We start from the raw sequence: 27,306 nt of genomic DNA, 5'->3' as shown, positions 1-27,306 counted from the left end.
TCTCGACTCGTACTCTGTTTCTGTTTTCCTCTTGTTTCCTCCGGCCCTCCCTTTCTTCGCTCTTAACCTCTCACACTCTGCACTTAGCAGTATAACATGCTGCTATTCAGATAAAAAAGACGTTTGACCCTGATCAAATGACTGAATGTGGTTTTTCTGTTCTCTCTTTCATTTCGCTTGTCCAACAGACTATTAAAGGGTGGAAAAATGAGTGGAAACATGCACTCACTCTCATGTCGTTCCAAACCCTGCATGACTGTCGTTCTATAATGGAGCTCAAATGGAGACATTTGGCAAAAAAAGTCCAAACCGATCATTTCAGTACACAAAAGTCTATTGGCTCATTCTAGGGAACCTTTCATGTCTGTTGATGATAATCATATTGTTTATAACAATCTTCTTAAGAAATATCATATTAAGAGAAAACGTAGCCTACCCCTGTTTTTCCCAGTTTGCTTGAAATTTGCTTTATGTCCCTTAAATTGGTTTTTGCAATGTCTGCTTTTTGAATTGATAAGTCTTTTGAGTTCAAAATAATGAATAAAAAATATTAGTCAACATTATCTAAATTATTCAATTAAATTAGTATGTACATTAAATGTATTTCTACAATCTAAATGACTTAGAAAAATAGACTAATTTTTTATTTCATTTTCTTTCACAAGAAAATATTTTATTTAGCTCATGTCAACTATGTTACTAATTAGACACTTCTAAAAATTTAAAATTGGTTTAAAAAAACAACTAAAACAACAACAACACACACACACATAACAGTAACTGTCCTCTTAATTGTTTCTATATTTGATCTCCAATGACCCGTTGTCAAGGTGTTTATTAATTGCTCGTTGGGTACATTGTTATGGTTTGCAATAATTTTATGATTTTAATCCAAATGAATATTAAAATGTGAAGAATATAGCATTTATAACATATAACAAGTAACATATAACATTTATAACATCAAGAATATAACATTTGGTTGGCCAAAAAAGGCCTACCTTTGAAACTATGAGTCAAAATGGTGAATATCAAAATGGTGTGATTAAACTTGGCAACTAGCAAATATATTACACTGAAACCAATAGCTGTTTTATTGAGAAAACATTTTGTTTTTACTAGTGCTGTTAAACGATTAATCGCGATTAATCGCATCCAAAATAAAAGTTTTTGTTTACATAATATATGTATGTGTGCTGTGTATATTTATTATGTATATATATAAATACACACACATGCATGTATATATTTCAGAAAAATAGGCTATGCTTATATATTAAATATATTTATATACGATATAAACACGCTGACACATCTTCTGAGGTTTAGATCTTCACTAAGGAGGTCTTCTCCATCCTCAGAGGCATGCTAAGTGCACCTATGGTCATCCCTAGAGGGGTTAACCGTGTGTGTGGTAACACATTCCTGGTTGTTTGTTTAGAGTGGCTACAGCCCACTCACTGCTCTTTGACTCTATTACCCTTATAAGGCAGGCGGCGCCATGGCAACCAGAGGGCTTGAATAGCAGTGTCAAATCCCTGAACACACAGACACACGCTTGCTCGCCCTCCACTACTCAGAGAGAGAGAGAGAGACAGAGAACAGAGCGAGGCTTGTTGGCCAGTCACCACAGACGCTCGGGTCAGCTGTCTCTCCTGACAGTTGGATCTCATGATTTACTGATGAATGGAGAAAAGCAGGGCACGGGAAGCAGCGGACGGCTAAAAGAGCTTAAGATCGGTTCCTGGGAATGCTGAGGCCCCGGAGACCATACGGCTGACGAAACAAGGTACAGAAGGACTCTCTCTCTTTCTCTCTTGTATTTGCACAGAGTGTACTGAGACTCAACCAAAAGGTGCTTGCTTCTCTGCTAAGTTGCAGGATTGTGTTGTTTAACCAAGTGAAAGAGCAAGGAACTTTCTTGAACTTTGCTTCTTGAGGAGCAGGCAGGGTGGGGGCTGAGCTCTGTTTATCATTAGGCAGCTCGCTGTCTGCATGTTTGGCATTGTGCTTTTCTGCTGTTTGGAAGCAGCTCTTTATTAGCAGTTTAACCCTAGTGTGACAATTATAAAAAAGATATAAAGGAAAATATTGGATATGTCAGTGATTAGAAACAATATTAGCTGTTTCATGTTAAGGTTTTTTTGTGCAATGTCAGAAAAGAAAAAAAAATCCATTCTTGATATGGATACCAATACAACCACACAATTATAATTACATAACTTCGTATTAACATATATAATAATGTTAATATATGTTAAACATGTATTAACATACTTTATAACAATTTCATTTGGCCTTTTTCTCAGCTTAAGCAGAAAACAGGAAAAACATGGGTATTTGCTTTATAGGCCAAACCTCAAAAAATGGTGCTGTCAGGTGGAAAGTTTTCAACATTTAAAAAAATGTAAAAATAGTAAAAATGTTGACGACGGAATCAAAGAATGCATGATTTTATAGCTAAATGGCACTGGGGTTGAATATTGCTGTTTTAATGGAGACATTTTTATCCTTAAGGTCCTGAGTGTAACTGTTTTTGTACCAAGTGTAAAATAGATTTATAAGGGTGAAATATTCAAATTCCAATAAAAATACCCATTTTTGGAAAATCTTATGCTGTTTGCATGAACAACAACAACACAAATGTGTCTGAGGATACACAAGGGTTAAAGGAAGCAGTTTCTATTGGATTATTTGACGTTTAGATAACCTCAGAAGATCATTTTATTGCTCAGGATTTGTACTTTCATAGCTATGGGGACTCTTTCTACTTAAATTACACAAATGAGACCATAGTTGATATACAATAAAACCATAAAGCATTAAAATAAAATTCTTGGTAGAATTAGATGAGAAAATGTTTGACTTCACAGACTGTGGTATCTTTATTGAGAAACTAGAGAAGACACTTATGAGATTAGAGGGGAGTTCTTCACAGAAGCAAAAATCTTAAACTTAATTTAGTCTCCTTTTAATCTCATTGCTGTCCAGGAGAAACAACCGAGATACTAAGTGATCTCATTTGTGATTTTTCTCACCGAAACATGAACCAGTAAATACGAAACGCACTGGCAGGTTGAGTCAAACCTACCCAAGTGACCTGTAATACCCTCAACGTTTCTAAACACGACCGCATGTTTCTCAGTACCGAAGGAACTGGTTTAACTTGTCGGTTACTAGGGGCCATGTAGAGTAGGTTTTTCTAGTGTTGCGAGCTGAGAAGGAGTTTCATTGCATCCACGTCTCAGAGCTGTGAGAGCTCAGAGCTTGTCTTTTCCCTGAAGTCTGGGTGTGTTTATGTGTAATTTATTGTTTCCTGTGAAAAGGGCGAGGTGAGCTGTCCAACTCTGAACTGCTCAGTGAATCAAAGGGATCTTGAGATCTTCAGAGGGTTTTGTGGTTAGGGGACGCGAAGAAAAGCAACAGGAATTGTGATATGACAAAAACATGTCAGCCCGGTAAGCCTCGGAGGTCTTCAGAGTGCTGTTGAATGTGTTTCTCCTCCGAGTCTGACTTGTTCGGCTTACTGTCTGCAGCTTGAAGGGATTCGCTCTGAATTCTCGACGTGGGAAGGTTTCTCAAGCAGCTCCTGCTGGTGAACACAGAGATGGCCATGGTGAGCGGGGGATGGGCCAACCCCAATGGCGGCGCTAATGGACTCGGTGAGAAAGGTTACCTGCGGGGGGAGGAGGAGAGCAGCTCGCCCCGGGCGGGGAACAGCGACGCAGAAGGTGGCGAGGAGGACAAGGCCTGTGTGGTGGACTGCGTGGTGTGTGGCGACAAATCCAGCGGCAAGCACTATGGTGTGTTCACCTGTGAAGGGTGCAAGAGTTTCTTTAAGAGGAGCATCAGACGGAACCTCAACTACACCTGCAGGTGAGAAACACACATAATATCCATCACTCTGTCTTACTTTGGCTAGCAAACAGGTTTCCCACTTACATTTGAATTTTTTTCATTAAATGCAAAATGTGATTACCACAAACTGCACAATAGTCAGTTTTCTAGCAAGAAACTGAAGGCTCATCGCCAACTATATATAAATAAACAAAAAGATTTGCGACTGCTCAGACTCAACAGCCAATCACACACTGTGTTTCCAGATGCAGCTTGGCAAAGGAATTTGGCTGAACTTTCTGTGAACTCTGTTAACCTCTTACTGACATTTAAATTACAGTGTATGTAAGTGAACATTTATATACTCGTGAATCAGAGCCTGTAATAAGGGAGATTAATAAATCATAGTACTCATGCTATAATAAATGGTTGACGCTGACTTTTTTTCTCAAGGAGCATGTGCTCCTAAGTCAATTTAGGGGCACAATGAAAAAAAGTACATTAGGTTTTTAAATATTTTTTTTCACTCTTTTCACACACACTCCAACCTGAATAAAAAGATTCACAAACCCACTCCAAAGTTCCCATCTAAATTAAATGATTCGCGATCCACGCTGCGTAGTTCCGATCTGAATAATGATTCGCAAACCATCATTTCAGATCGGTACTTCAGAGCGTGGATTGCGAATCATTCAATTAGGGAAATAATTCGCAAAGTCATCAGAATCAGATGATTCGTGATTCACGATCCGATTGGAGTGCTTCGAAACAGTGAATCATTTTGCGACGCAATGGTTTTACCAATTCTGAGTTTCGAAAAGCTCAATTTCACCCATCACTATACAATATAATTCACATTCAAATCGGTTAATTAATTTTAAATAGGTTGACCAATGCAATTCAGTTGGTGACAGTTCAATATGAAATTAGTACGATGGCCGAGAGAGCTCAACGCGCTGCAACTTCAGAAAACACATGAGAATAGAAAAAGCACCAGCAAATTAAGAAAAATCTTCATCAGTTTGACAGCACATGCGCTGCAAATACTCGCAACACAACCAAATACAAAAACACGCTACAAATGCTCACAACACAAGCAAAAACAGAAACGCGCTGCAAATACTCACAACACAAACAAATACAGAAACGCGCTGCAAAAACAGAAACGCGTTGCAAATTCTCACAAACAAATAAAGAAATGCGCTGCAAATACTCACAAACAAATAAAGAAATGCGCTGCAAATACTCACAACACAAACACATAAAGAAACGTGCTGCAAAAGCAGAAACGCGCTGCAAATACTCACAACACAACTAACAGAAACGCACAAGTAGCACAGACCACAACAAAATTACCCCAACAAAACAAAAATTAACCATGTTTTTTTTTCTTGGCGTATTGATTACCATTTGTATAACCACAGTTGTACAAATATCATGTTTAAAACTCTGGTTAGTGTAGTAAATCCATGGTTAATTTGTGCATGGTTACAGTAACCATTTTTTGTTTACATTTTTCTTATATAATAAATGTATTTATTAATGAATTAATTTTAATAGTAGGCTATGGTTAATTTTTGTAAGGTAAGTTGTAAAAGTAAGTAAGCCAGCTTACATAACCTTTCACAGTTACAGTAATTGTGTATTTCGTCAGCTTATTTAGGCTAATAATATCCACAGCTAATGAATATGATCAGGATGTTAAACAAAAATCTCACCTTTCAGAGTAGACATTGATAAGCATGTCCCAGCCATGTTTGTCACTTTGCGGTTCCCTTATATAGGCTTAGATCTCTGCCACAATTCTGCGCGCGAAAGATCATATTTTGAGCGCACAAAAGTGCATTTTGCACGCACGCGATCTTTATATATATATATAAATCAGTCTTCAAGTATTTTACTACACTTCAGTATGTGATTCTTATTAAGTAGGGGTCATTTTTTAGGATTCTATACTTAACCCAAGTCTCTGAGAACCTGAGACCTTGTACTTCTGGAGACTCCAGGTATAGGTTGCAGTTCTGGAAAATGGTGGCGCTGGAGACTAAATGGTTCCTGGTGATTTCACACCTAATTCTTCACCTTAATTCCTAATTCTTTTGCAGTTAACATGCATCTTTTCTTCTCCGCATTTTTTTGACTGACCCTGCTGACCCACTGAGCATTTTGTCCAATGGTTATGCATTAACTTTGCAATTTCTAGCATTGTATTAGTTTTGAATATTTCTCATGGGCATTTAATAATTTTAAATCTTAAATCTCTTTTTTGGTTAATTTTATCTGTAAAGGAAAATCTGCTTAATAATTATGCACACCTGAATATAAGACATTTTTCACTTCCAGCCTTCATGAATAATTATATATCAATTATAAATGATTAAATACAAGATTAATAGTAGTTATTAAGATTGATGTCGTTTGGAATTGGTCAAATGTGCTTGGAAAAAAATATGATCTGAATATCAACTTGCATAATAATTATGCATGCACTGTATTTTTCCTCTTCTGCTGTCGAGGTAATGCAAGAAATGTTGTGAATGGTTGTCAAGGCAGCCAATCAGAATTTAGCAGCCTCGTCTCTGATTGGCTGGAATTGTGGCATAGTGTAACGCTGGGCTGAGCGCACTGAGGGCCGGGCATCAGGTGAGCAAGCTGGTGAAACATTGCACACGCAGAAGAGAAGGTCTGCACACATCCAAAAACTTATTTTAAATGCAAAATTGATTTCGTGCGCTCGAAATACTTTCTTCTTTGCAAGACATTTTCTCCACAAAACTCAGTTCGCGCGCGTGCAAAACCGCACTACTGCGCACTTAAAATATATTTCACGCGCAGAATTGTGGCAGAGATGTAATCCCATACTCTTAAACATTTCCACTGTGGTCTGTGCCTATTTGCAGCGCTTCTTTATTTGGTTGTGTTGTGAGCATTTGCAGCGTGTGTGTTGTCAAATTGATAAATATGTTTTTTAAATTTGCAAGTGTTTTTTCTATTTGCATGTGCTTTTTTCATTTGCAGCGCGTTGAGCTCTCTTGGTCACCGTAAATTAGACTCTTATTTTGAAATGCTTTACCATTGCATAAAGTTCTAAACCATTCTCTACAACATATTACAATATAAACATAATGAAGTGAATACTGTCATAATTTAATCGACAGCAGGTCATATGCAATCGCCTGGCATAAATGCGAGTTATTTATTGACTGCGAGCTGCTATGAAACCGCGAACCTGTAGAATGCGTGACAGCTCCGCGTTTTGACTTTGAAACGCATATTTAATCATTGAAATCATAGCCTTTTTTGAAGATATAAAAAAAACAATAGTCTGTTTCGCAGTTCATGTTTTTTATTTTATTTTATGGAATTATTATATATATTTTTTGTCGCCAAATTTGAGACTTTTTTTTTTTTTTTGGCACACATGCTCCTAAAGACATTTTGCACACATGCAAATGGGGCACTGTCGAGCCCTGCTATAATGCTAATCAGTCAACATTACTACTAATGTTAAGATTTAGGCCTTTTTTGCAAGTAAAGAGGAAATTCTTTCACATTGCATCAAAACATTTTTAGTTGAAAACACAGTTGTCCAAATACAACTTGACAAACGACTAGCAGTACAAGCTCTCCCCAAGCTGTTTAGAAGTACTCATACTGACAACAACGGAAGCAACCTTCAGTATGTCATTTTCTACAAAAATTGAGACAACTTGGAGTAACAGGTCGGCGATGTGACAAGTTGAGCAGAGTTCAAATGCATGTCGCCTAAATAAACAGCAGCAAGATACATCACAATATACAGAAGCTGAAAGTCTACAGAACAGTGACTTGGTGACCACCAGCAAATTAATCAATTAATCAGTTCACTGATTAATCACTGTGACCTCATGGGTCATGGTTTGGATGTGTACCGTGGGCATCTGGTCATCATATTATGTCAAAACCTTTTCTTTGTTAAGCATAGCCATATTTGATTAAGTTAGTCAGGTTTAATGATGGCTTGACTTATTTATAAGATTTTCTGGGAGCAAACAGAATTACAAAAATATCCGCAGTGTGCCATAATAGCAACGTGCTCCGTTTTCATTTCCCGATCCAAAAGAATACCCGGCTGAATGTGTACAGGGCTGTCGAAACACAATTGTGCATGTTCTGTGTATAATTGGACTCTTACAGCAGATGTAACATTAGCCTTGCTGAATGAGTGAACAGAATTGTGTCCTTTGTGTTTGTGCCAAGGTTACGTGACTCGTGAGTGATAATTTACCTGAGAATCACTGGAGAGCTCTTCACACATCACAGCTCAGAAAGGACGGAGATTAATTCACATTCAGCTTTATTTGTTGTATTTAACGCTCAACTGAAATAGTTATATTAGTGTTATTGAGTTTGAATTTGTGTCTTTTCAACACAAAAGACTTAAAGCACACAGGTTTCACTTTTGTTCACATAATTAGTTCTATTTTTATTCATCAACATTCAATGAAGTTAAGTCACGTTTGCCTTTTTATATTTTTTTCTTGTCAGTTTGCATTTGTACTCATTTTAGGGATTGTGTCAATTTATTGGGAGACACTCAATACAATTAATTTATTCATATATAGGGGTAATTGTGTCTTTAATTACTTTGAATCTGGTATGCAAACACTCGTTTTTGGTGCTGTAATGTCAAATCTCGATGTAACACAGTCTTCCCAAGATCTGCCTTTATTCTGCACAGATAACACTAGAATTAATGACTTAAATTGTCAGTATCTATGCTGAGATTATAATATAACATCCAGGAAAGATATGATCATGACGTTATTGGAAGATTCTATCTTTTTTAATTATGCAATCTGTAGTGATGTTCACACCCGGCACACACCTTCCACTGATCACCCATTCTCTTTTAAAGGTGCCAAATCTTAAATCATCTCATGTATTCTCTTGGCTCAATGGTGTCTAAACTGTCTTCACAGGTCAAACAGAGAGTGTCAGATTGATCAGCACCACCGTAACCAGTGTCAGTACTGCCGTCTGAAGAAGTGTTTCCGGGTCGGTATGAGGAAAGAAGGTCAGCAAACCAGTGAGATATATATATATATATATATATATATATTTGTAATAAAAATGTTACTATATACAGTACATGAGTCTTTCTAGTCATTTCACATCAGAAAAGTGTAAAACAATGTGCTTTTTCAGTAAAACAACTACTGGTTAGAGAATTCCCCCCCCCCACAATTTCTTCTGGGGGGAGAAATTATAGAAATGATTACTTTTATTAGCAAGGATGCTTTAAATTGAACAAAAGTAAATTGATGATAAAGACATTTAAAATGTTACAAAAGATTTCTATTTCAGATAAATGCTGTTCTTTTGAACTTTCTATACATCAAAGAAACCTGAAAAAATTCTACTCAGCTGTTTTCAACAACAACAGTAATAATAATAATAGTTTTTTAATCAGAAAATCAGAATATTAGAATGATTTCTGAAAGATCACGTGACTGGAGTAATGAAGGCTTTGAAATCACAGGAATAAATTTAATTTTTAAATACCGGTATATTCAAATAGTGAAAAACGTTTTTCCAAATGTTACTCTTTTTGCTGTACTTTGGATCAAATAAATGCAAGCTTGGTGAGCAGAAGAGACTTACTGTTACTCTTAAAAATCTTACTGTTTAAAAACTTTTGACTGGTAGTGTATAATGAGCCATATACTGTAAATATTTACAGTCTATATTTATATTTCCGATGTTGTCCCAAACAAACAATTTCCCACATAACTTTATAGCTAGTTTCATGTTACTTGTGTCATTCAGAAGGGGTTTTTCGGTTTGTATCATTATATTGAGGTTTCCTTTCTCTCTCTTGGTTTTTTCTTGTATTTTCCAGCAGTTCAGCGTGGTCGAATCCCTCCCTCTCATGCAGGCATCAGTCCAGCCTCCATGGTTGGTGTGGGTGGTGATGTTGGAGGAGGTCAAGGCATGGGTGCTGAATTCTTCAATGGTCAGCCGGTGTCTGAACTCATCTCTCAGCTGCTGAGAGCAGAGCCGTACCCCAACAGCCGCTACGGAGCCCAGTGCGGCCAGCAGCTCGCAGGAGGCAACAGCTCCGTCATGGGCATCGACAATATATGTGAGTTGGCGGCCCGGCTGCTCTTCAGTACCATCGAATGGGTGCGGAATATTCCCTACTTTCCTGACCTGCCCGTGTCGGAGCAGGTGGCCCTTCTGAGGCTCAGCTGGAGTGAACTGTTCATCTTGAATGCAGCTCAGTCGGCTCTGCCGCTGCATACGGCCCCTCTGCTGGCAGCTGCTGGTTTTCATTCCTCCCCCATGCCCGCTGACCGCGTCGTGTCCTTCATGGACCAGGTGCGGGTCTTCCAGGATCAGGTGGACAAGCTGACACGACTGCAGGTGGATTCGGCCGAATACAGTTGTCTGAAAGCCATCGCTCTGTTCTCACCAGGTGAGAGTTAAATATAGGGTACAACGGGGCAAAAGGCGCCTTTGATATTATTTTCCTCTACACCACTAGATGGCACAAAAACGTAGCTTAGCACTTTCCAAAACATTCGCTTTTCAAGATGCACGTGCATATTTGTCTGATCCTTGATCGTGCACAGCAGCGCAAAGTTGATTCTGTGCTTACTTGATCTAATATTTTATGTTTTTAAATTAATCAATTAATCAGTTCACTGATTAATCACTGTGACCTCATGGGTCATGGTTTGGATGTGTACCGTGGGCATCTGGTCATCATATTATGTCAAAACCTTTTCTTTGTTAAGCATAGCCATATTTGATTAAGTTAGTCAGGTTTAATGATGGCTTGACTTATTTATAAGATTTTCTGGGAGCAAACAGAATTACAAAAATATCCGCAGTGTGCCATAATAGCAACGTGCTCCGTTTTCATTTCCCGATCCAAAAGAATACCCGGCTGAATGTGTACAGGGCTGTCGAAACACAATTGTGCATGTTCTGTGTATAATTGGACTCTTACAGCAGATGTAACATTAGCCTTGCTGAATGAGTGAACAGAATTGTGTCCTTTGTGTTTGTGCCAAGGTTACGTGACTCGTGAGTGATAATTTACCTGAGAATCACTGGAGAGCTCTTCACACATCACAGCTCAGAAAGGACGGAGATTAATTCACATTCAGCTTTATTTGTTGTATTTAACGCTCAACTGAAATAGTTATATTAGTGTTATTGAGTTTGAATTTGTGTCTTTTCAACACAAAAGACTTAAAGCACACAGGTTTCACTTTTGTTCACATAATTAGTTCTATTTTTATTCATCAACATTCAATGAAGTTAAGTCACGTTTGCCTTTTTATATTTTTTTCTTGTCAGTTTGCATTTGTACTCATTTTAGGGATTGTGTCAATTTATTGGGAGACACTCAATACAATTAATTTATTCATATATAGGGGTAATTGTGTCTTTAATTACTTTGAATCTGGTATGCAAACACTCGTTTTTGGTGCTGTAATGTCAAATCTCGATGTAACACAGTCTTCCCAAGATCTGCCTTTATTCTGCACAGATAACACTAGAATTAATGACTTAAATTGTCAGTATCTATGCTGAGATTATAATATAACATCCAGGAAAGATATGATCATGACGTTATTGGAAGATTCTATCTTTTTTAATTATGCAATCTGTAGTGATGTTCACACCCGGCACACACCTTCCACTGATCACCCATTCTCTTTTAAAGGTGCCAAATCTTAAATCATCTCATGTATTCTCTTGGCTCAATGGTGTCTAAACTGTCTTCACAGGTCAAACAGAGAGTGTCAGATTGATCAGCACCACCGTAACCAGTGTCAGTACTGCCGTCTGAAGAAGTGTTTCCGGGTCGGTATGAGGAAAGAAGGTCAGCAAACCAGTGAGATATATATATATATATTTGTAATAAAAATGTTACTATATACAGTACATGAGTCTTTCTAGTCATTTCACATCAGAAAAGTGTAAAACAATGTGCTTTTTCAGTAAAACAACTACTGGTTAGAGAATTCCCCCCCCCCCACAATTTCTTCTGGGGGGAGAAATTATAGAAATGATTACTTTTATTAGCAAGGATGCTTTAAATTGAACAAAAGTAAATTGATGATAAAGACATTTAAAATGTTACAAAAGATTTCTATTTCAGATAAATGCTGTTCTTTTGAACTTTCTATACATCAAAGAAACCTGAAAAAATTCTACTCAGCTGTTTTCAACAACAACAGTAATAATAATAATAGTTTTTTAATCAGAAAATCAGAATATTAGAATGATTTCTGAAAGATCACGTGACTGGAGTAATGAAGGCTTTGAAATCACAGGAATAAATTTAATTTTTAAATACCGGTATATTCAAATAGTGAAAAACGTTTTTCCAAATGTTACTCTTTTTGCTGTACTTTGGATCAAATAAATGCAAGCTTGGTGAGCAGAAGAGACTTACTGTTACTCTTAAAAATCTTACTGTTTAAAAACTTTTGACTGGTAGTGTATAATGAGCCATATACTGTAAATATTTACAGTCTATATTTATATTTCCGATGTTGTCCCAAACAAACAATTTCCCACATAACTTTATAGCTAGTTTCATGTTACTTGTGTCATTCAGAAGGGGTTTTTCGGTTTGTATCATTATATTGAGGTTTCCTTTCTCTCTCTTGGTTTTTTCTTGTATTTTCCAGCAGTTCAGCGTGGTCGAATCCCTCCCTCTCATGCAGGCATCAGTCCAGCCTCCATGGTTGGTGTGGGTGGTGATGTTGGAGGAGGTCAAGGCATGGGTGCTGAATTCTTCAATGGTCAGCCGGTGTCTGAACTCATCTCTCAGCTGCTGAGAGCAGAGCCGTACCCCAACAGCCGCTACGGAGCCCAGTGCGGCCAGCAGCTCGCAGGAGGCAACAGCTCCGTCATGGGCATCGACAATATATGTGAGTTGGCGGCCCGGCTGCTCTTCAGTACCATCGAATGGGTGCGGAATATTCCCTACTTTCCTGACCTGCCCGTGTCGGAGCAGGTGGCCCTTCTGAGGCTCAGCTGGAGTGAACTGTTCATCTTGAATGCAGCTCAGTCGGCTCTGCCGCTGCATACGGCCCCTCTGCTGGCAGCTGCTGGTTTTCATTCCTCCCCCATGCCCGCTGACCGCGTCGTGTCCTTCATGGACCAGGTGCGGGTCTTCCAGGATCAGGTGGACAAGCTGACACGACTGCAGGTGGATTCGGCCGAATACAGTTGTCTGAAAGCCATCGCTCTGTTCTCACCAGGTGAGAGTTAAATATAGGGTACAACGAGGCAAAAGGCGCCTTTGATATTATTTTCCTCTACACCACTAGATGGCACAAAAACGTAGCTTAGCACTTTCCAAAACATTCGCTTTTCAAGATGCACGTGCATATTTGTCTGATCCTTGATCGCGCACAGCAGCGCAAAGTTGATTCTGTGCTTACTTGATCTAATATTTTATGTTTTTTTAAAATGTTTTAGATTTAAGTAGCAAATGAGAAATGAGCTAAACTTAATGCATATATTTTGAGACAAAGGTCATCTTAAAGATTTTCAGTTTTGTTTTTAAATAACGAAAGAATATGTAAAAGTATGGTTTTTGGGGTCAAAAGTGCCCCTGCTGTTTAGGGCACAGTAATTAACATGATAATTAATAGAAGGCTGACTTTTCTATTTGTTGACATCACATCACATGGTTAGATTCAGATGTTAAATATCATATATTATGTTGGGTGTCCATATTAGAGATAATCACCATGTTTAGAATGGAACCATCATATTTAAAAACATGATATTAATCATATCACATAAAATATCATTTGTTGTTACTCCTGTAAATCTATTTTAAATTATTATGGGATCTCCTTCAATACTTTCAGAATCTTTACATCTTAAAATGATATTGTTTCTGTATTTTAAAATTATATATTATATTTTTTATATTAACATAGTTTATTGACAGTATATTTATTGAACAAACATTAATTATTTTATTTTTCAAATAAGCAGAAAATAGTACAAACATTGCTAAAGTGATTGTTTTGAACATGTTTTAACTTAGACATTATTAAAAAACATTATTTTAGCTGAAGTAATTGTATCAATACTGTGTGCCTTTTACCCTGTGTGTGGGATAAAAGGCCCCCCTTGACATCTTATACATTTATAAGATTTTTAAACAAAATGAACGACTTGCATGATTTATTTTCACACAAAATCTTGCTCCATTAATGTTCAATACAAATGTATTCTCCACAAAGGTGTAGCAAAATGCTAAAATCTTTGAGAGCATATTATTAAAGGCATAAAAACATGCTAAAACCACTCAGAATATGTTAGTAAAAGCATAGCCAAATGATAAACCTCTCAGAATATTTGTAAAGGCAAAGCAAAATGTTAAAACCTCTCATAACATTATTAAACGCATACCATGCTAAAGCCACTCAGAACACATTAATAAAGGCATAGCAATGTTAAAACCTCTCAGAACACATTAGTAAACATATAACAACATGATAAAAGCACTTAGACGTAAAACACAATAAAGGCATAACAACATGCTAAAACCACTCAGAACATGTTAGCAGTCATAACAACATTCATATCCTCTCAGAGCACATTAGCAATGGCATAGCAACATGCTAAAACCACTCTGAACACATTAGCAAAGGCATAGCAACATGCTAAAACCTCTGAGAACACGTTATTAAACACATAGCAAAATGCTAGAACCTCTCTAAACATTATTAAACACATAGCAACATGTAAAACCACTCAAAACATGTTGGTGAAAACATCTATACATATCTATGGGTGAAAGCATAGCAACATGCTAAAACCACTCAGAACATGTAAGTAAAAGCAAAGCAAAATGATAAAATCTCTTGAGAACATGTTACTAAAGGCATAACAAAAAGGCTAAAACCACTCGGAACATGTTAGTAAAGGCAAAGCAAAATGCTGAAACCTCTCATATTATTAAACACACACCATGCTAAAACCACTGAGAACACGTTAGTAAAGGCATCGCAAAATGCTAAACCTCCCAGAACACGTTAGTAAAGGCATAAACACAATTGTGCATGTTCTGTGTATAATTGGACTCTTACAGCAGATGTAACATTAGCCTTGCTGAATGAGTGAACAGAATTGTGTCCTTTGTGTTTGTGCCAAGGTTACGTGACTCGTGAGTGATAATTTACCTGAGAATCACTGGAGAGCTCTTCACACATCACAGCTCAGAAAGGACGGAGATTAATTCACATTCAGCTTTATTTGTTGTATTTAACGCTCAACTGAAATAGTTATATTAGTGTTATTGAGTTTGAATTTGTGTCTTTTCAACACAAAAGACTTAAAGCACACAGGTTTCACTTTTGTTCACATAATTAGTTCTATTTTTATTCATCAACATTCAATGAAGTTAAGTCACGTTTGCCTTTTTATATTTTTTTCTTGTCAGTTTGCATTTGTACTCATTTTAGGGATTGTGTCAATTTATTGGGAGACACTCAATACAATTAATTTATTCATATATAGGGGTAATTGTGTCTTTAATTACTTTGAATCTGGTATGCAAACACTCGTTTTTGGTGCTGTAATGTCAAATCTCGATGTAACACAGTCTTCCCAAGATCTGCCTTTATTCTGCACAGATAACACTAGAATTAATGACTTAAATTGTCAGTATCTATGCTGAGATTATAATATAACATCCAGGAAAGATATGATCATGACGTTATTGGAAGATTCTATCTTTTTTAATTATGCAATCTGTAGTGATGTTCACACCCGGCACACACCTTCCACTGATCACCCATTCTCTTTTAAAGGTGCCAAATCTTAAATCATCTCATGTATTCTCTTGGCTCAATGGTGTCTAAACTGTCTTCACAGGTCAAACAGAGAGTGTCAGATTGATCAGCACCACCGTAACCAGTGTCAGTACTGCCGTCTGAAGAAGTGTTTCCGGGTCGGTATGAGGAAAGAAGGTCAGCAAACCAGTGAGATATATATATATATATTTGTAATAAAAATGTTACTATATACAGTACATGAGTCTTTCTAGTCATTTCACATCAGAAAAGTGTAAAACAATGTGCTTTTTCAGTAAAACAACTACTGGTTAGAGAATTCCCCCCCCCCCACAATTTCTTCTGGGGGGAGAAATTATAGAAATGATTACTTTTATTAGCAAGGATGCTTTAAATTGAACAAAAGTAAATTGATGATAAAGACATTTAAAATGTTACAAAAGATTTCTATTTCAGATAAATGCTGTTCTTTTGAACTTTCTATACATCAAAGAAACCTGAAAAAATTCTACTCAGCTGTTTTCAACAACAACAGTAATAATAATAATAGTTTTTTAATCAGAAAATCAGAATATTAGAATGATTTCTGAAAGATCACGTGACTGGAGTAATGAAGGCTTTGAAATCACAGGAATAAATTTAATTTTTAAATACCGGTATATTCAAATAGTGAAAAACGTTTTTCCAAATGTTACTCTTTTTGCTGTACTTTGGATCAAATAAATGCAAGCTTGGTGAGCAGAAGAGACTTACTGTTACTCTTAAAAATCTTACTGTTTAAAAACTTTTGACTGGTAGTGTATAATGAGCCATATACTGTAAATATTTACAGTCTATATTTATATTTCCGATGTTGTCCCAAACAAACAATTTCCCACATAACTTTATAGCTAGTTTCATGTTACTTGTGTCATTCAGAAGGGGTTTTTCGGTTTGTATCATTATATTGAGGTTTCCTTTCTCTCTCTTGGTTTTTTCTTGTATTTTCCAGCAGTTCAGCGTGGTCGAATCCCTCCCTCTCATGCAGGCATCAGTCCAGCCTCCATGGTTGGTGTGGGTGGTGATGTTGGAGGAGGTCAAGGCATGGGTGCTGAATTCTTCAATGGTCAGCCGGTGTCTGAACTCATCTCTCAGCTGCTGAGAGCAGAGCCGTACCCCAACAGCCGCTACGGAGCCCAGTGCGGCCAGCAGCTCGCAGGAGGCAACAGCTCCGTCATGGGCATCGACAATATATGTGAGTTGGCGGCCCGGCTGCTCTTCAGTACCATCGAATGGGTGCGGAATATTCCCTACTTTCCTGACCTGCCCGTGTCGGAGCAGGTGGCCCTTCTGAGGCTCAGCTGGAGTGAACTGTTCATCTTGAATGCAGCTCAGTCGGCTCTGCCGCTGCATACGGCCCCTCTGCTGGCAGCTGCTGGTTTTCATTCCTCCCCCATGCCCGCTGACCGCGTCGTGTCCTTCATGGACCAGGTGCGGGTCTTCCAGGATCAGGTGGACAAGCTGACACGACTGCAGGTGGATTCGGCCGAATACAGTTGTCTGAAAGCCATCGCTCTGTTCTCACCAGGTGAGAGTTAAATATAGGGTACAACGAGGCAAAAGGCGCCTTTGATATTATTTTCCTCTACACCACTAGATGGCACAAAAACGTAGCTTAGCACTTTCCAAAACATCTGCTTTTCAAGATGCATGTGTATATTTGTCTGATCCTTGACGCTATGGTGCACAGCAGCGCAAAGTTGATTCTGTGCTTACTTGATCTAATATTTTATGTTTTTAAAAATGTTTTAGATTTAAGTAGCAAATGAGAATGAGCTAAACTTAATGCATATATTTTGAGACAAAGGTCATCTTAAAGATTTTCAGTTTTGTTTTTAAATAACGAAAGAATATGTAAAAGTATGGTTTTTGGGGTCAAAAGTGCCCCTGCTGTTTAGGGCACAGTAATTAACATGATAATTAATAGAAGGCTGACTTTTCTATTTGTTGACATCACATCACATGGTTAGATTCAGATGTTAAATATCATATATTATGTTGGGTGTCCATATTAGAGATAATCACCATGTTTAGAATGGAACCATCATATTTAAAAACATGATATTAATCATATCACATAAAATATCATTTGTTGTTACTCCTGTAAATCTATTTTAAATTATTATGGGATCTCCTTCAATACTTTCAGAATCTTTACATCTTAAAATGATATTGTTTCTGTATTTTAAAATTATATATTATATTTTTTATATTAACATAGTTTATTGACAGTATATTTATTGAACAAACATTAATTATTTTATTTTTCAAATAAGCAGAAAATAGTACAAACATTGCTAAAGTGATTGTTTTGAACATGTTTTAACTTAGACATTATTAAAAAACATTATTTTAGCTGAAGTAATTGTATCAATACTGTGTGCCTTTTACCCTGAGTGTGGGATAAAAGGCCCCCCTTGACATCTTATACATTTATAAGATTTTTAAACAAAATGAACGACTTGCATGATTTATTTTCACACAAAATCTTGCTCCATTAATGTTCAATACAAATGTATTCTCCACAAAGGTGTAGCAAAATGCTAAAATCTTTGAGAGCATATTATTAAAGGCATAAAAACATGCTAAAACCACTCAGAATATGTTAGTAAAAGCATAGCCAAATGATAAACCTCTCAGAATATTTGTAAAGGCAAAGCAAAATGTTAAAACCTCTCATAACATTATTAAACGCATACCATGCTAAAGCCACTCAGAACACATTAATAAAGGCATAGCAATGTTAAAACCTCTCAGAACACATTAGTAAACATATAACAACATGATAAAAGCACTTAGACGTAAAACACAATAAAGGCATAACAACATGCTAAAACCACTCAGAACATGTTAGCAGTCATAACAACATTCATATCCTCTCAGAGCACATTAGCAATGGCATAGCAACATGCTAAAACCACTCTGAACACATTAGCAAAGGCATAGCAACATGCTAAAACCTCTGAGAACACGTTATTAAACACATAGCAAAATGCTAGAACCTCTCTAAACATTATTAAACACATAGCAACATGTAAAACCACTCAAAACATGTTGGTGAAAACATCTATACATATCTATGGGTGAAAGCATAGCAACATGCTAAAACCACTCAGAACATGTAAGTAAAAGCAAAGCAAAATGATAAAATCTCTTGAGAACATGTTACTAAAGGCATAACAAAAAGGCTAAAACCACTCGGAACATGTTAGTAAAGGCAAAGCAAAATGCTGAAACCTCTCATATTATTAAACACACACCATGCTAAAACCACTGAGAACACGTTAGTAAAGGCATCGCAAAATGCTAAACCTCCCAGAACACGTTAGTAAAGGTATTGCAACATGCTAAACCTCCCAGAACACGTTAGTAAAGGTATTGCAACATGCTAAACCTCCCAGAACACGTTAGTAAAGGCAAATCAAAATGCTAATAACTCCCATAACACATTATTAAACACATAGCAGTAGTATCATGCTAAAACCATTCAGAACTCATTAGTAAATGCATAGCAATGTTAAAACCACTCAAAACACTTTAGTAAAGGCATAGCAACATGTTAAACCTCCCAGAACACGTTAGTAAAGGCATTGCAACATGCTAAACCTCCCAGAACACGTTAGTAAAGGCATAGCAACATGCTAAACCTCCCAGAACACGTTAGTAAAGGCATAGCAACATGCTAAACCTCCCAGAACACGTTAGTAAAGGCATAGCAATGAGCTAAATCCAGAATGATTAGTTGCAGTGGGTTTTGTACAGCCACTCTTTTTAAAATGTAAAACTCTAGTTAGTTGGAAAATTAGTCTGACCATGTTTTTTTTTTGTGTGGCATTTTTGCCTTTAATTTGACAGGACAGTGTAGAGAGGACAGGAAGCGAAGTGGAAGAGAGAAAATAACATTGCCAAATATCCATCGCATTTGCCGTTTGGATTTCACTTGCAGCTGGGTTGTAAACTCTTTGTCCTGTTTCCTGCAGACGCGTGTGGGCTGTCAGATCCGGCGCACATCGAGAGCCTGCAGGAGAAAGCACAGGTGGCCCTGACCGAGTACGAGCGTATGCAGTATCCAGGTCACCCACAGCGCTTCGGCCGACTCCTGCTGCGACTGCCCGCCCTGAGAGCCGTTCCCGCCAACCTCATCTCTCAACTCTTCTTCATGCGGCTGGTTGGCAAGACGCCCATTGAGACGCTTATCCGGGACATGCAGCTTTCTGGAAGCTCCATCAGCTGGCCATACGTGCCTGGACAGTAGATGAACAATCAAGAGACTTGTTCCCGTGTCCCATCTCAGGCTGCTCCCATGATTCCACAGTAACCGTGTGGGTAGATGTTGTGTTTCGGGTTTTGTTGATTGTGTATATACTGTATGTCTAAAAGAGGTTCACGCGTATGTTGCTATGCAGTTTCAATGAGCCATCCAGCACCAAGATACCTCATGTTTCACATCATGAGCATCAACAAATTCTGTCGAGAACATTTGATGAGAAACAGAGGACTGATTATGAAGAAGTTAGCTGATATGTGACAGATCCAAAGCTTTAAAGAAGAGTGTACAATACCTTCTTTTTCAGAGCATAGTGAACTATTTTAAAGCTAGTGTAGACGTACGGTAAGAATCTTTGTAACAGACTGCATTTGTGAGAAAAATGTTGGGTTATATACTTGAAAAATCAATGGTGAACAATGAATGGCTATGTTTAGAATGGAATACTTGCATACTGCACACTACTGCTTTATATTGAATAGTATGTGAAACAGTATGAAATATGCAATATTACATACCCCAAACCGTACTATGCTACATTTTGATCTCATTATATTACACGTTTATCATGTAAATATGGTACACTGCATTATGGGATACAGTATTCTGTGCAGTGTGCTTTGGTTGTGTTCGGAGTACTTCCAGTTATTACACACTATGCACGGTATACATACTATATACCAAAAACATTAAGAGTAGTATGGTAGTGTGCTATTCTGAACATAGACCATGCCTTCGATTGTCCTATTTAAACAGTTCTGGTGAATTTTTCAATGGTGTGGAGAAATGGTATAAACTTTTACATTGCCGACTGTGGGGAAATATCAAGTATTTTTGCATACTAAAAATAAAAATGAGTGATAAACAAACAAGCAAGTTATTATGTAAGAAGATTGTTAATGAAAAAAAAACACACATTTTCAGCAGTGTTAGTCAAATATATAACCTGCAAACAAGAAAAAAGGATATTTGTTCCAACTTTTTTCGTCTGAAGTTTATGACTTGTATTTCGAAGATTAATAAAAATGGCATCTGTCTAATAAAAAAGGCATCTGTGCATTTGTTACTAATCAATATTGGGTACAAATCCTTTGTTTAATAATATATTATCTACACTGTACTACACTGATTTGGCATACAAATGTTTTTCAAATATGAATCATTAAAAAGAAACCTGCTTTTTAATGTGATGATAAAAAAGACTATACACAAAAAGACTAAACATTTTAGCCTTTACATTAAATAATATCTCCATTATAATTACAGGATGACTACACTACCTTAAATGTCTTACTTTCAATCAATCAATCGATCAATCAATATGAATTCAGAAATGTAAATGATTATATCACTTCATGATTTTACCACCCACCTACAAAATCATTCTGCATGCTGTGCACTGGGAAAAAAAGGTATAGAAACAATTTTCAATATGATGTTTCACAATTAATAAAGTAACATGAAAACAAAGTACAAGCACTGAAATATTTTGTAAAATATACTCTAAAATATTTTTATTTACAACACCAAAATGCGTCATCTGCTGGTGAATCAGTGCTCGTGCTTGTTTAAATGACAGTCAAATCTCTGGAAATCACAGTTTTACCCGTAAATAAGTCACATCAACATTTACCCATGTTCAGCTGACAAATCCGATTACGTAAATGAAAGAATAGGATGAATAAAATGAGAGAAGTGTAATGTAGTCTTCAGTGTTGGGGAAAGTTACTTTTAAAAGTAATGCATTACAATATTGCGTTACTCCATAAAAAGTAACTAATTACGGTACTTAGTTACTTTTTATGGAAAGTAATGCGTTACGTTACTTTTGCGTTACTTTTTAAATCTGGACAGGGCTTGCTTGTTTGTTTTTAAAATAAAAAAAGTTCTATTTTTGGCAAATATATAAGCCTTTTCACACCAAAAGTGAAATGAATAAACCTCAGGCTGAAGGGAAAGTACATTTACATCCGTACAGTAGAATACAGAAGAAGACATTTCAACACACAAAAAAAGACACAAATGTTTGTCTAGAGTAATTTGTGCTTATTAGTACGGTTGAACTGGATCACCGAAGGTCAGAAGCAAAGACATTGCTTAATAGAATGGGATTAAATACATAAAGCATATTTGTGTTGTTTAACATTTAATTATTGCAGGTTTGCGTCATATTCTGAATTGGATTATTTTTATTCATTTTGAGGAATACTGAATCTGTGTGAGTGAGTGAGTGAGATGAATTAATGCATATTCATATTTATTTTAGAACTACAGTAACATTTCATTGTTTACCTGGGTCTTCAGTCTATGATTAGCTCACCTCAGCTCTCATCTGACAAGTCGGGTTTGGGTTTATGGGGCTGTCACGTGATGAACGAAGGACTCGGAAAAACCCGAAGACTCGAACCAGGTGAACTACTTGACTAATTCCAGAACAGAACCTATAGGATGTTGCGCATGCGCGACTGAACGAATCACTCCCCGAGATGACTCGTTCTTCTCGAGTCACATTAAAGATTCGTTCAAAATGAACGAATCGTTCAAGAACGACCCAACCCCTCACTCGAGTAATTGTCAGTGAAAATCCCTGAAGTAAACACCCAAGAGACCCAACAGGGAATAAAAGTTTTATAACACGCAGAAAATGTCGTTCATCCCCGGCCAGCCTGTCTCAACGGTTGTGGTAAGTTTGCGTTCAGTGTGAGAAAGCTTCACTAGCATTAGTGCTTTCTGCCTTGTGTGCGGTTCTGTAGTGTTTTTACAACGACAGTGATTCATTTTATATCGTTTGACTCGGAAAGCGGTTAATTAAAAATTGTTTTTTTTATTCTCGACAATAATTGGCGACAGGACAGGACAGTTTGGATACGTTTATTTGAGTTTAAGCTAACAGCTGATGTAATGGAAAGGGTTAGCATGCTAAGCTAACGTTAGCCAGCAGGGGCGAACAAAGTGAACAATAGTTCATCATGTCTTTATTATTCAATTTATTTGTGTATTTATTTAGATTGTGTGAAATGATTATGGGGCACAATATAACGAAACCGAACGTTTTACTTCGTTTGACTTCGGTTTACTTGCTCTTAAACTAGAGCAAAACCAGAGTGTTCATTTGGCTTCCCTAAAATGAAACGCTATTTATACAATGCTTATTAGTCATTTTTGGGATACAGTTAATATTAAATAAGTTTAATTGTTCTTTTGTATTATTTTATTTGTATCTGTTCTGATGTCACTCAGGTGTGAAGTAAGTGGGCGTGGTTTATGTTCTTGTTCAGGTAATGCTGCCATATATGGTGATAAACAGCTGTGCCATAGGATGTCTTAAATCCTAGTTAGCCGCCTACCTAGATAGCACCTAGCGTGCATTATTCTAAAAAATGCTGACTATGTATATAGATAGCTAAGTTTTTAGACGTATACTTATTATGCCTGCCTTGTAAGTCAGCTGTCTTGTGTTTTCCTCTCTGTATTTCAGCAACGGATTGAGATTCACAAACTACAGGATGGTGATAATGTAATATTAGGATTCAGCATTGGAGGGGGAATCGACCAAGATCCAAGCCAGAATCCGTTTTCCGAAGACAAGACAGACAAGGTGAAAAATCATGTTTCGTGAATTGAATTCTATTTAGAGTGAGGCATTTTTCCTCCTCTGTCATTCAGAAGTGACTCTTCTAACCTCATTAACGTCACAGGGAATCTATGTCACACGCGTATCTAAAGGTGGACCTGCAGAGGTGGCTGGTCTCAGGATGGGAGACAGAATCATGCAGGTGAGCGATCCGAACCGGTCAACCATATTATAAGACATTCTCACAGTGATGAAGAGTTTTGTTCAGGTCACAAAACTAAACTATTCCTGATTTTACTAAATTAATCTCCACTAGAGGTCACTGTGGCATCATCAGAATGAGCTTTATACATCATCATTATTATTATTATTATATATTTTTTTCATTTTGTGACACTTAAAGCAGTGGTTCACCAAAAAAAGGAAAATTCTGTCAATTACTTATTTTACTTTTACCTGTTGTTTTAAAGGGGTGGTTGACTGGGTTTTTTCTAGGCTTTATTGTGTTTATGGGGTGCAGTCTAACATGTGTTCATGCTTCGCTTTTTAAAAAACGCATTATTTTTCACATAATTTACCTTTATTCCATGCCGATCTGTCCCTTCTGTAACAAACGGTCAGCTGGCTCAGTGTGTTGTGATTCGCTAAACTGCCTCTACAGCGCGTCTGAACATCCCGCCACTCAAGCTCAGAATGTGCTTCGTAGGGATGGGCGATATCGTCAATATCGATACAGATACTTCTAAACTAAACTGATCTTTGAAACTATTAAAAGAATATATAATCAGTAATTATACTCACTTAATATTAGATTTTAAAGCCATGTTTTTTAAACATTTCATAGGCCTTTTTTTGTTTACACGTTTAGAAATAAAATATACTATAATTATATATTTTAGCCCTTTACTGGGGCAGTAACCTCAAAAGTGAGCATATTAGTACCAAACAAGTATACATATTTTAAAGGGTAGATAAGTTACAAAGGTGCACCTTTGAGGGTACCTCATGAAAAATAAACATGGTGTTACATAAGTACTAAAATGTATTATTATTATTATTATCATGGTAAATTTGTGGTTACTGCAGTTTTACTAAAACTACTGTGGTTACTGTAATAAAACTATGGTTTAGCACTTTTAGAAATAAAATATACTATAATTATATATTTTAGCCCTTTACTGGGGCAGTAACCTCAAAAGTGAGCATATTAGTACCATACAAGTATACATATTTTAAGGGTAGATAAGTTACAAAGGTGCACCTTTGAGGGTACCTCATGAAAAATAAACATGGTGTTACATAAGTACTAAAATGTATTATTATTATTATTATTATCATGGTAAATTTGTGGTTACTGCAATTTTACTACAACTACTGTGGTAAACTGTGGTTACTGTAATAAAACTATGGTTAAGTTTTGTAAAAGGCTGCCAGGCTGTTGTACCCCTAAAGGTGAAACTTTAGCATTTTTTTTTCTGACAGATTTTTTAACGGCAATTACAGAACATAACACAATCCATTTGAACTTTTAACAACCAGTTTAATTAAGTTTACTTGCACAAACTAGCCAATTTAAAAGAAATATTACATGTACACAAAAGTTTGGGGTCAGTAAGATTTTGTAATATTTTAAGTCTCATGCTCACCAAGGCTGCAATTATTTGGGGAAAAAAACAGTAAAAGCAGCAATATTGAGAAATATAACAATTAAAAATAACTTTTTTAATATTTTTAAAATGTATCTGTATTCAAAGCTGAATTTTCAGCATCATTACTCCAGTCTTCAGTGTCAAATGATCTTCAGAAATCATTCTAATATTTGGTGCTCAAGAAACATTTATTATTATTGCTCCTTCATATTTGTGTGGAAACCGTGATGCATTTTTCAGAATTCATTTTATATATAGTAACAATGTAATGTAATGTAATAATGTGGCAATGGTTTCTTAAGATCTACGTACGCTTCTGATGCTTTTGGGAAACGCAACCCTATTTGAACAAGCACTGTGAGCCATGCGTCAGCAGCGAACGCTGTCTGTGATTGAATGGTTCTGTCTTTCAGCATTTGCGTGTGTTCCGATGAGCAGGAGAAATGGTTCTATCCAACACAATTATTCGCTAATATAAGCTGTGTCTCATTTGGAAGGCTACACCCTCCAGAGGTCGCATTCGAAGGCTGCATACGTCATTGAGGCTTTTGTCTCATTTCAGAAAAGCAAGTAGGACACTCCGAATGCAACCTTCTTTCACAGGAATTCGGAGGATGCATGAGGTGTATCCTTCACTGCTACAGATAACCCACAATTCTTTGCGTCGCCGTAAACAACCGTTGTTCATTTGAAAAATGCCATCGCCGGCAGATGCGCACACAAGCGCAAATGTGGTGTTTACAACTTACCTTAAATCGCCTCCGTAAAAACAGATAAACTTTGTTTTTAATATCCTCCTCCTATTTTTCTTCTCTAACAGATATCTGCTGTGCATACGATGCAGCTCCTCAAACATTGAACAAAATAAAACAAGTAAAAGCATTTTTTTTTTCAAATTACTTTCCAAAATTAGAAATAATTTTCCTTCATTTAAGTAGTGTGAGAGCGCAACAGTGCTCTAAATGTGTTGGCATAGCAACGTGATACTTCCTGTTTCCTTTTCCACCTGTCCTACGAAGGCCGTCTCATTTAATTCTAGGTTGAGGACACTTCGTATATGCATCCTACAGAGGATGCGACCTCCAGAGGATTCGACCTCCAGAGGGCGCAGCCTTCTAAATGAGACACAGCTATTGTCTATTTTTCCACTTAGAAGCTTATTTTATGCACCGAATTTCTTGATAAGTAAATAAAATTCATGTTTAAAAAAATGCACTTTAGAATATATATTTTTATGTGAGGATCGATCATAAAATCCGCCCATCCCTAGTGCTTCGGTTGTATTGTAAACAATGACGTCCTCTATATTGCTTATCAATTTGAGCCCGATTGAGACGCAGAGAATATTAATGAAGAGGATCGCGCAGAACCTGTGCAAGCACTGCTCTTAATGGTATGTTTGTTTGTTGTTGTCCCATACTTTTAGATACGCTGTTGTTTGTAAATTCTACTGCTTCTGTTAGCTTTTAATGTATGGTTTTATTCTGATTAAAGCTTTAATACAGCACAGCAATCGTTCGCACGTCCATGTATAACGCTTCTCATAGCTATGTGAAAATAAGTGTATAAATGGAACAGTTTGTTGGAGCTGAGCTGATGATCTGAATATGAGAGAGAGAGAGATATGCAGAGCAGGGCTTTTGAACATTGATTTTGAAACTTGTGAATCCATTAGAATCGTTAGAAGACAGAATCGCGATTTTTACGTGCACCTCTAGTTTTCTCTTCCTCTTCTGTAAAGCAGCACAACATGGCCTCGCCCCCTTTGCTGCGTGTTCCCGGGGGCGGGGTTTATCTGGGTTTGTGACGTAACGGACCTGGGAAGAAGCTCGTTGTAGTCCCTACCAGCCGTTTTTGTAGGCATTAAACTGCCAGAATTTTAAAGGGGTCATATGATGCTGCTAAAAAGAACATTATTTCTGCTGTAAAGCAGCACAACATGGCCTCGCCCCCTTTGCTGCGTGTTCCCGGGGGCGGGGTTTATCTGGGTTTGTGACGTAACGGACCTGGGAAGAAGCTCGTTGTAGTCCCTACCAGCCGTTTTTGTAGGCATTAAACTGCCAGAATTTTAAAGGGGTCATATGATGCTGCTAAAAAGAACATTATTTTGTGTATTTGGTG

The 27,306-nt window shown here is 37.0% G+C and overlaps 3 protein-coding genes and 1 pseudogene across 3 annotated transcripts; all 4 read left to right on the top strand.

Annotated features, from left to right (window-relative positions):
* Window positions 1–2,962: 2,962 nt before the first annotated feature.
* Window positions 2,963–10,305, top strand: LOC107597195 (nuclear receptor subfamily 2 group F member 6-like). Its single transcript, XM_016288150.1, has 4 exons — window positions 2,963–3,458; window positions 3,537–3,876; window positions 8,799–8,893; window positions 9,719–10,305. Exons 2-4 carry the CDS (start codon window positions 3,608–3,610, stop codon window positions 10,303–10,305), a joined length of 951 nt encoding a protein of 316 aa, XP_016143636.1. The 5' UTR covers window positions 2,963–3,458; window positions 3,537–3,607.
* Window positions 10,306–11,588: 1,283 nt separating this feature from the next.
* LOC107597194 (nuclear receptor subfamily 2 group F member 6 pseudogene) lies at window positions 11,589–13,114 on the top strand (annotated as a pseudogene).
* A 2,597-nt stretch (window positions 13,115–15,711) lies between these two features.
* Window positions 15,712–20,986, top strand: LOC107597159 (nuclear receptor subfamily 2 group F member 6-like). The gene is made up of 3 exons (XM_016288110.1): window positions 15,712–15,845; window positions 16,648–17,223; window positions 19,676–20,986. Exons 1-3 carry the CDS (start codon window positions 15,821–15,823, stop codon window positions 19,948–19,950), a joined length of 876 nt encoding a protein of 291 aa, XP_016143596.1. The 5' UTR covers window positions 15,712–15,820; the 3' UTR covers window positions 19,951–20,986.
* Window positions 20,987–22,491: 1,505 nt separating this feature from the next.
* Window positions 22,492–23,771, top strand: LOC107597216 (tax1-binding protein 3-like). Its single transcript, XM_016288168.1, has 3 exons — window positions 22,492–22,645; window positions 23,441–23,560; window positions 23,661–23,771. The coding sequence occupies exons 1-3, from the start codon at window positions 22,607–22,609 to the stop codon at window positions 23,769–23,771; spliced, it is 270 nt and encodes an 89-aa protein (XP_016143654.1). The 5' UTR covers window positions 22,492–22,606.
* The last annotated feature ends 3,535 nt before the right edge of the window (window positions 23,772–27,306 follow it).

This window comes from Sinocyclocheilus grahami, unplaced genomic scaffold (assembly GCF_001515645.1).
Source record: "Sinocyclocheilus grahami isolate Dianchi unplaced genomic scaffold, SAMN03320097.WGS_v1.1 scaffold229.1, whole genome shotgun sequence".
NCBI classification, from domain to species: Eukaryota; Metazoa; Chordata; class Actinopteri; order Cypriniformes; family Cyprinidae; genus Sinocyclocheilus; species Sinocyclocheilus grahami.
This window is presented reverse-complemented; position numbering and strand designations above follow the sequence as displayed.

What these genes read in the sequence shown, in the direction of transcription:
- LOC107597159 (XM_016288110.1), top strand. Translation starts at nt 15,821, where the DNA reads ATGAGGAAAGAAGGTCAGCAAACCA. An exon ending in GAAAGAAGGTCAGCAAACCA is followed by an intron (nt 15,846 to 16,647) that starts GTGAGATATATA and finishes TGTATTTTCCAG; the next exon opens with CAGTTCAGCGTGGTCGAATC. An exon ending in CATCGCTCTGTTCTCACCAG is followed by an intron (nt 17,224 to 19,675) that starts GTGAGAGTTAAA and finishes TGTTTCCTGCAG; the next exon opens with ACGCGTGTGGGCTGTCAGAT.
- LOC107597216 (XM_016288168.1), top strand. Translation starts at nt 22,607, where the DNA reads ATGTCGTTCATCCCCGGCCAGCCTGTCTCAACGGTTGTG. An exon ending in AGCCTGTCTCAACGGTTGTG is followed by an intron (nt 22,646 to 23,440) that starts GTAAGTTTGCGT and finishes TCTGTATTTCAG; the next exon opens with CAACGGATTGAGATTCACAA. An exon ending in CCGAAGACAAGACAGACAAG is followed by an intron (nt 23,561 to 23,660) that starts GTGAAAAATCAT and finishes TTAACGTCACAG; the next exon opens with GGAATCTATGTCACACGCGT.
- LOC107597195 (XM_016288150.1), top strand. Translation starts at nt 3,608, where the DNA reads ATGGCCATGGTGAGCGGGGGATGGGCCAACCCCAATGGCGGCGCTAAT. An exon ending in AACCTCAACTACACCTGCAG is followed by an intron (nt 3,877 to 8,798) that starts GTGAGAAACACA and finishes CTGTCTTCACAG; the next exon opens with GTCAAACAGAGAGTGTCAGA. An exon ending in GGTCGGTATGAGGAAAGAAG is followed by an intron (nt 8,894 to 9,718) that starts GTCAGCAAACCA and finishes TGTATTTTCCAG; the next exon opens with CAGTTCAGCGTGGTCGAATC.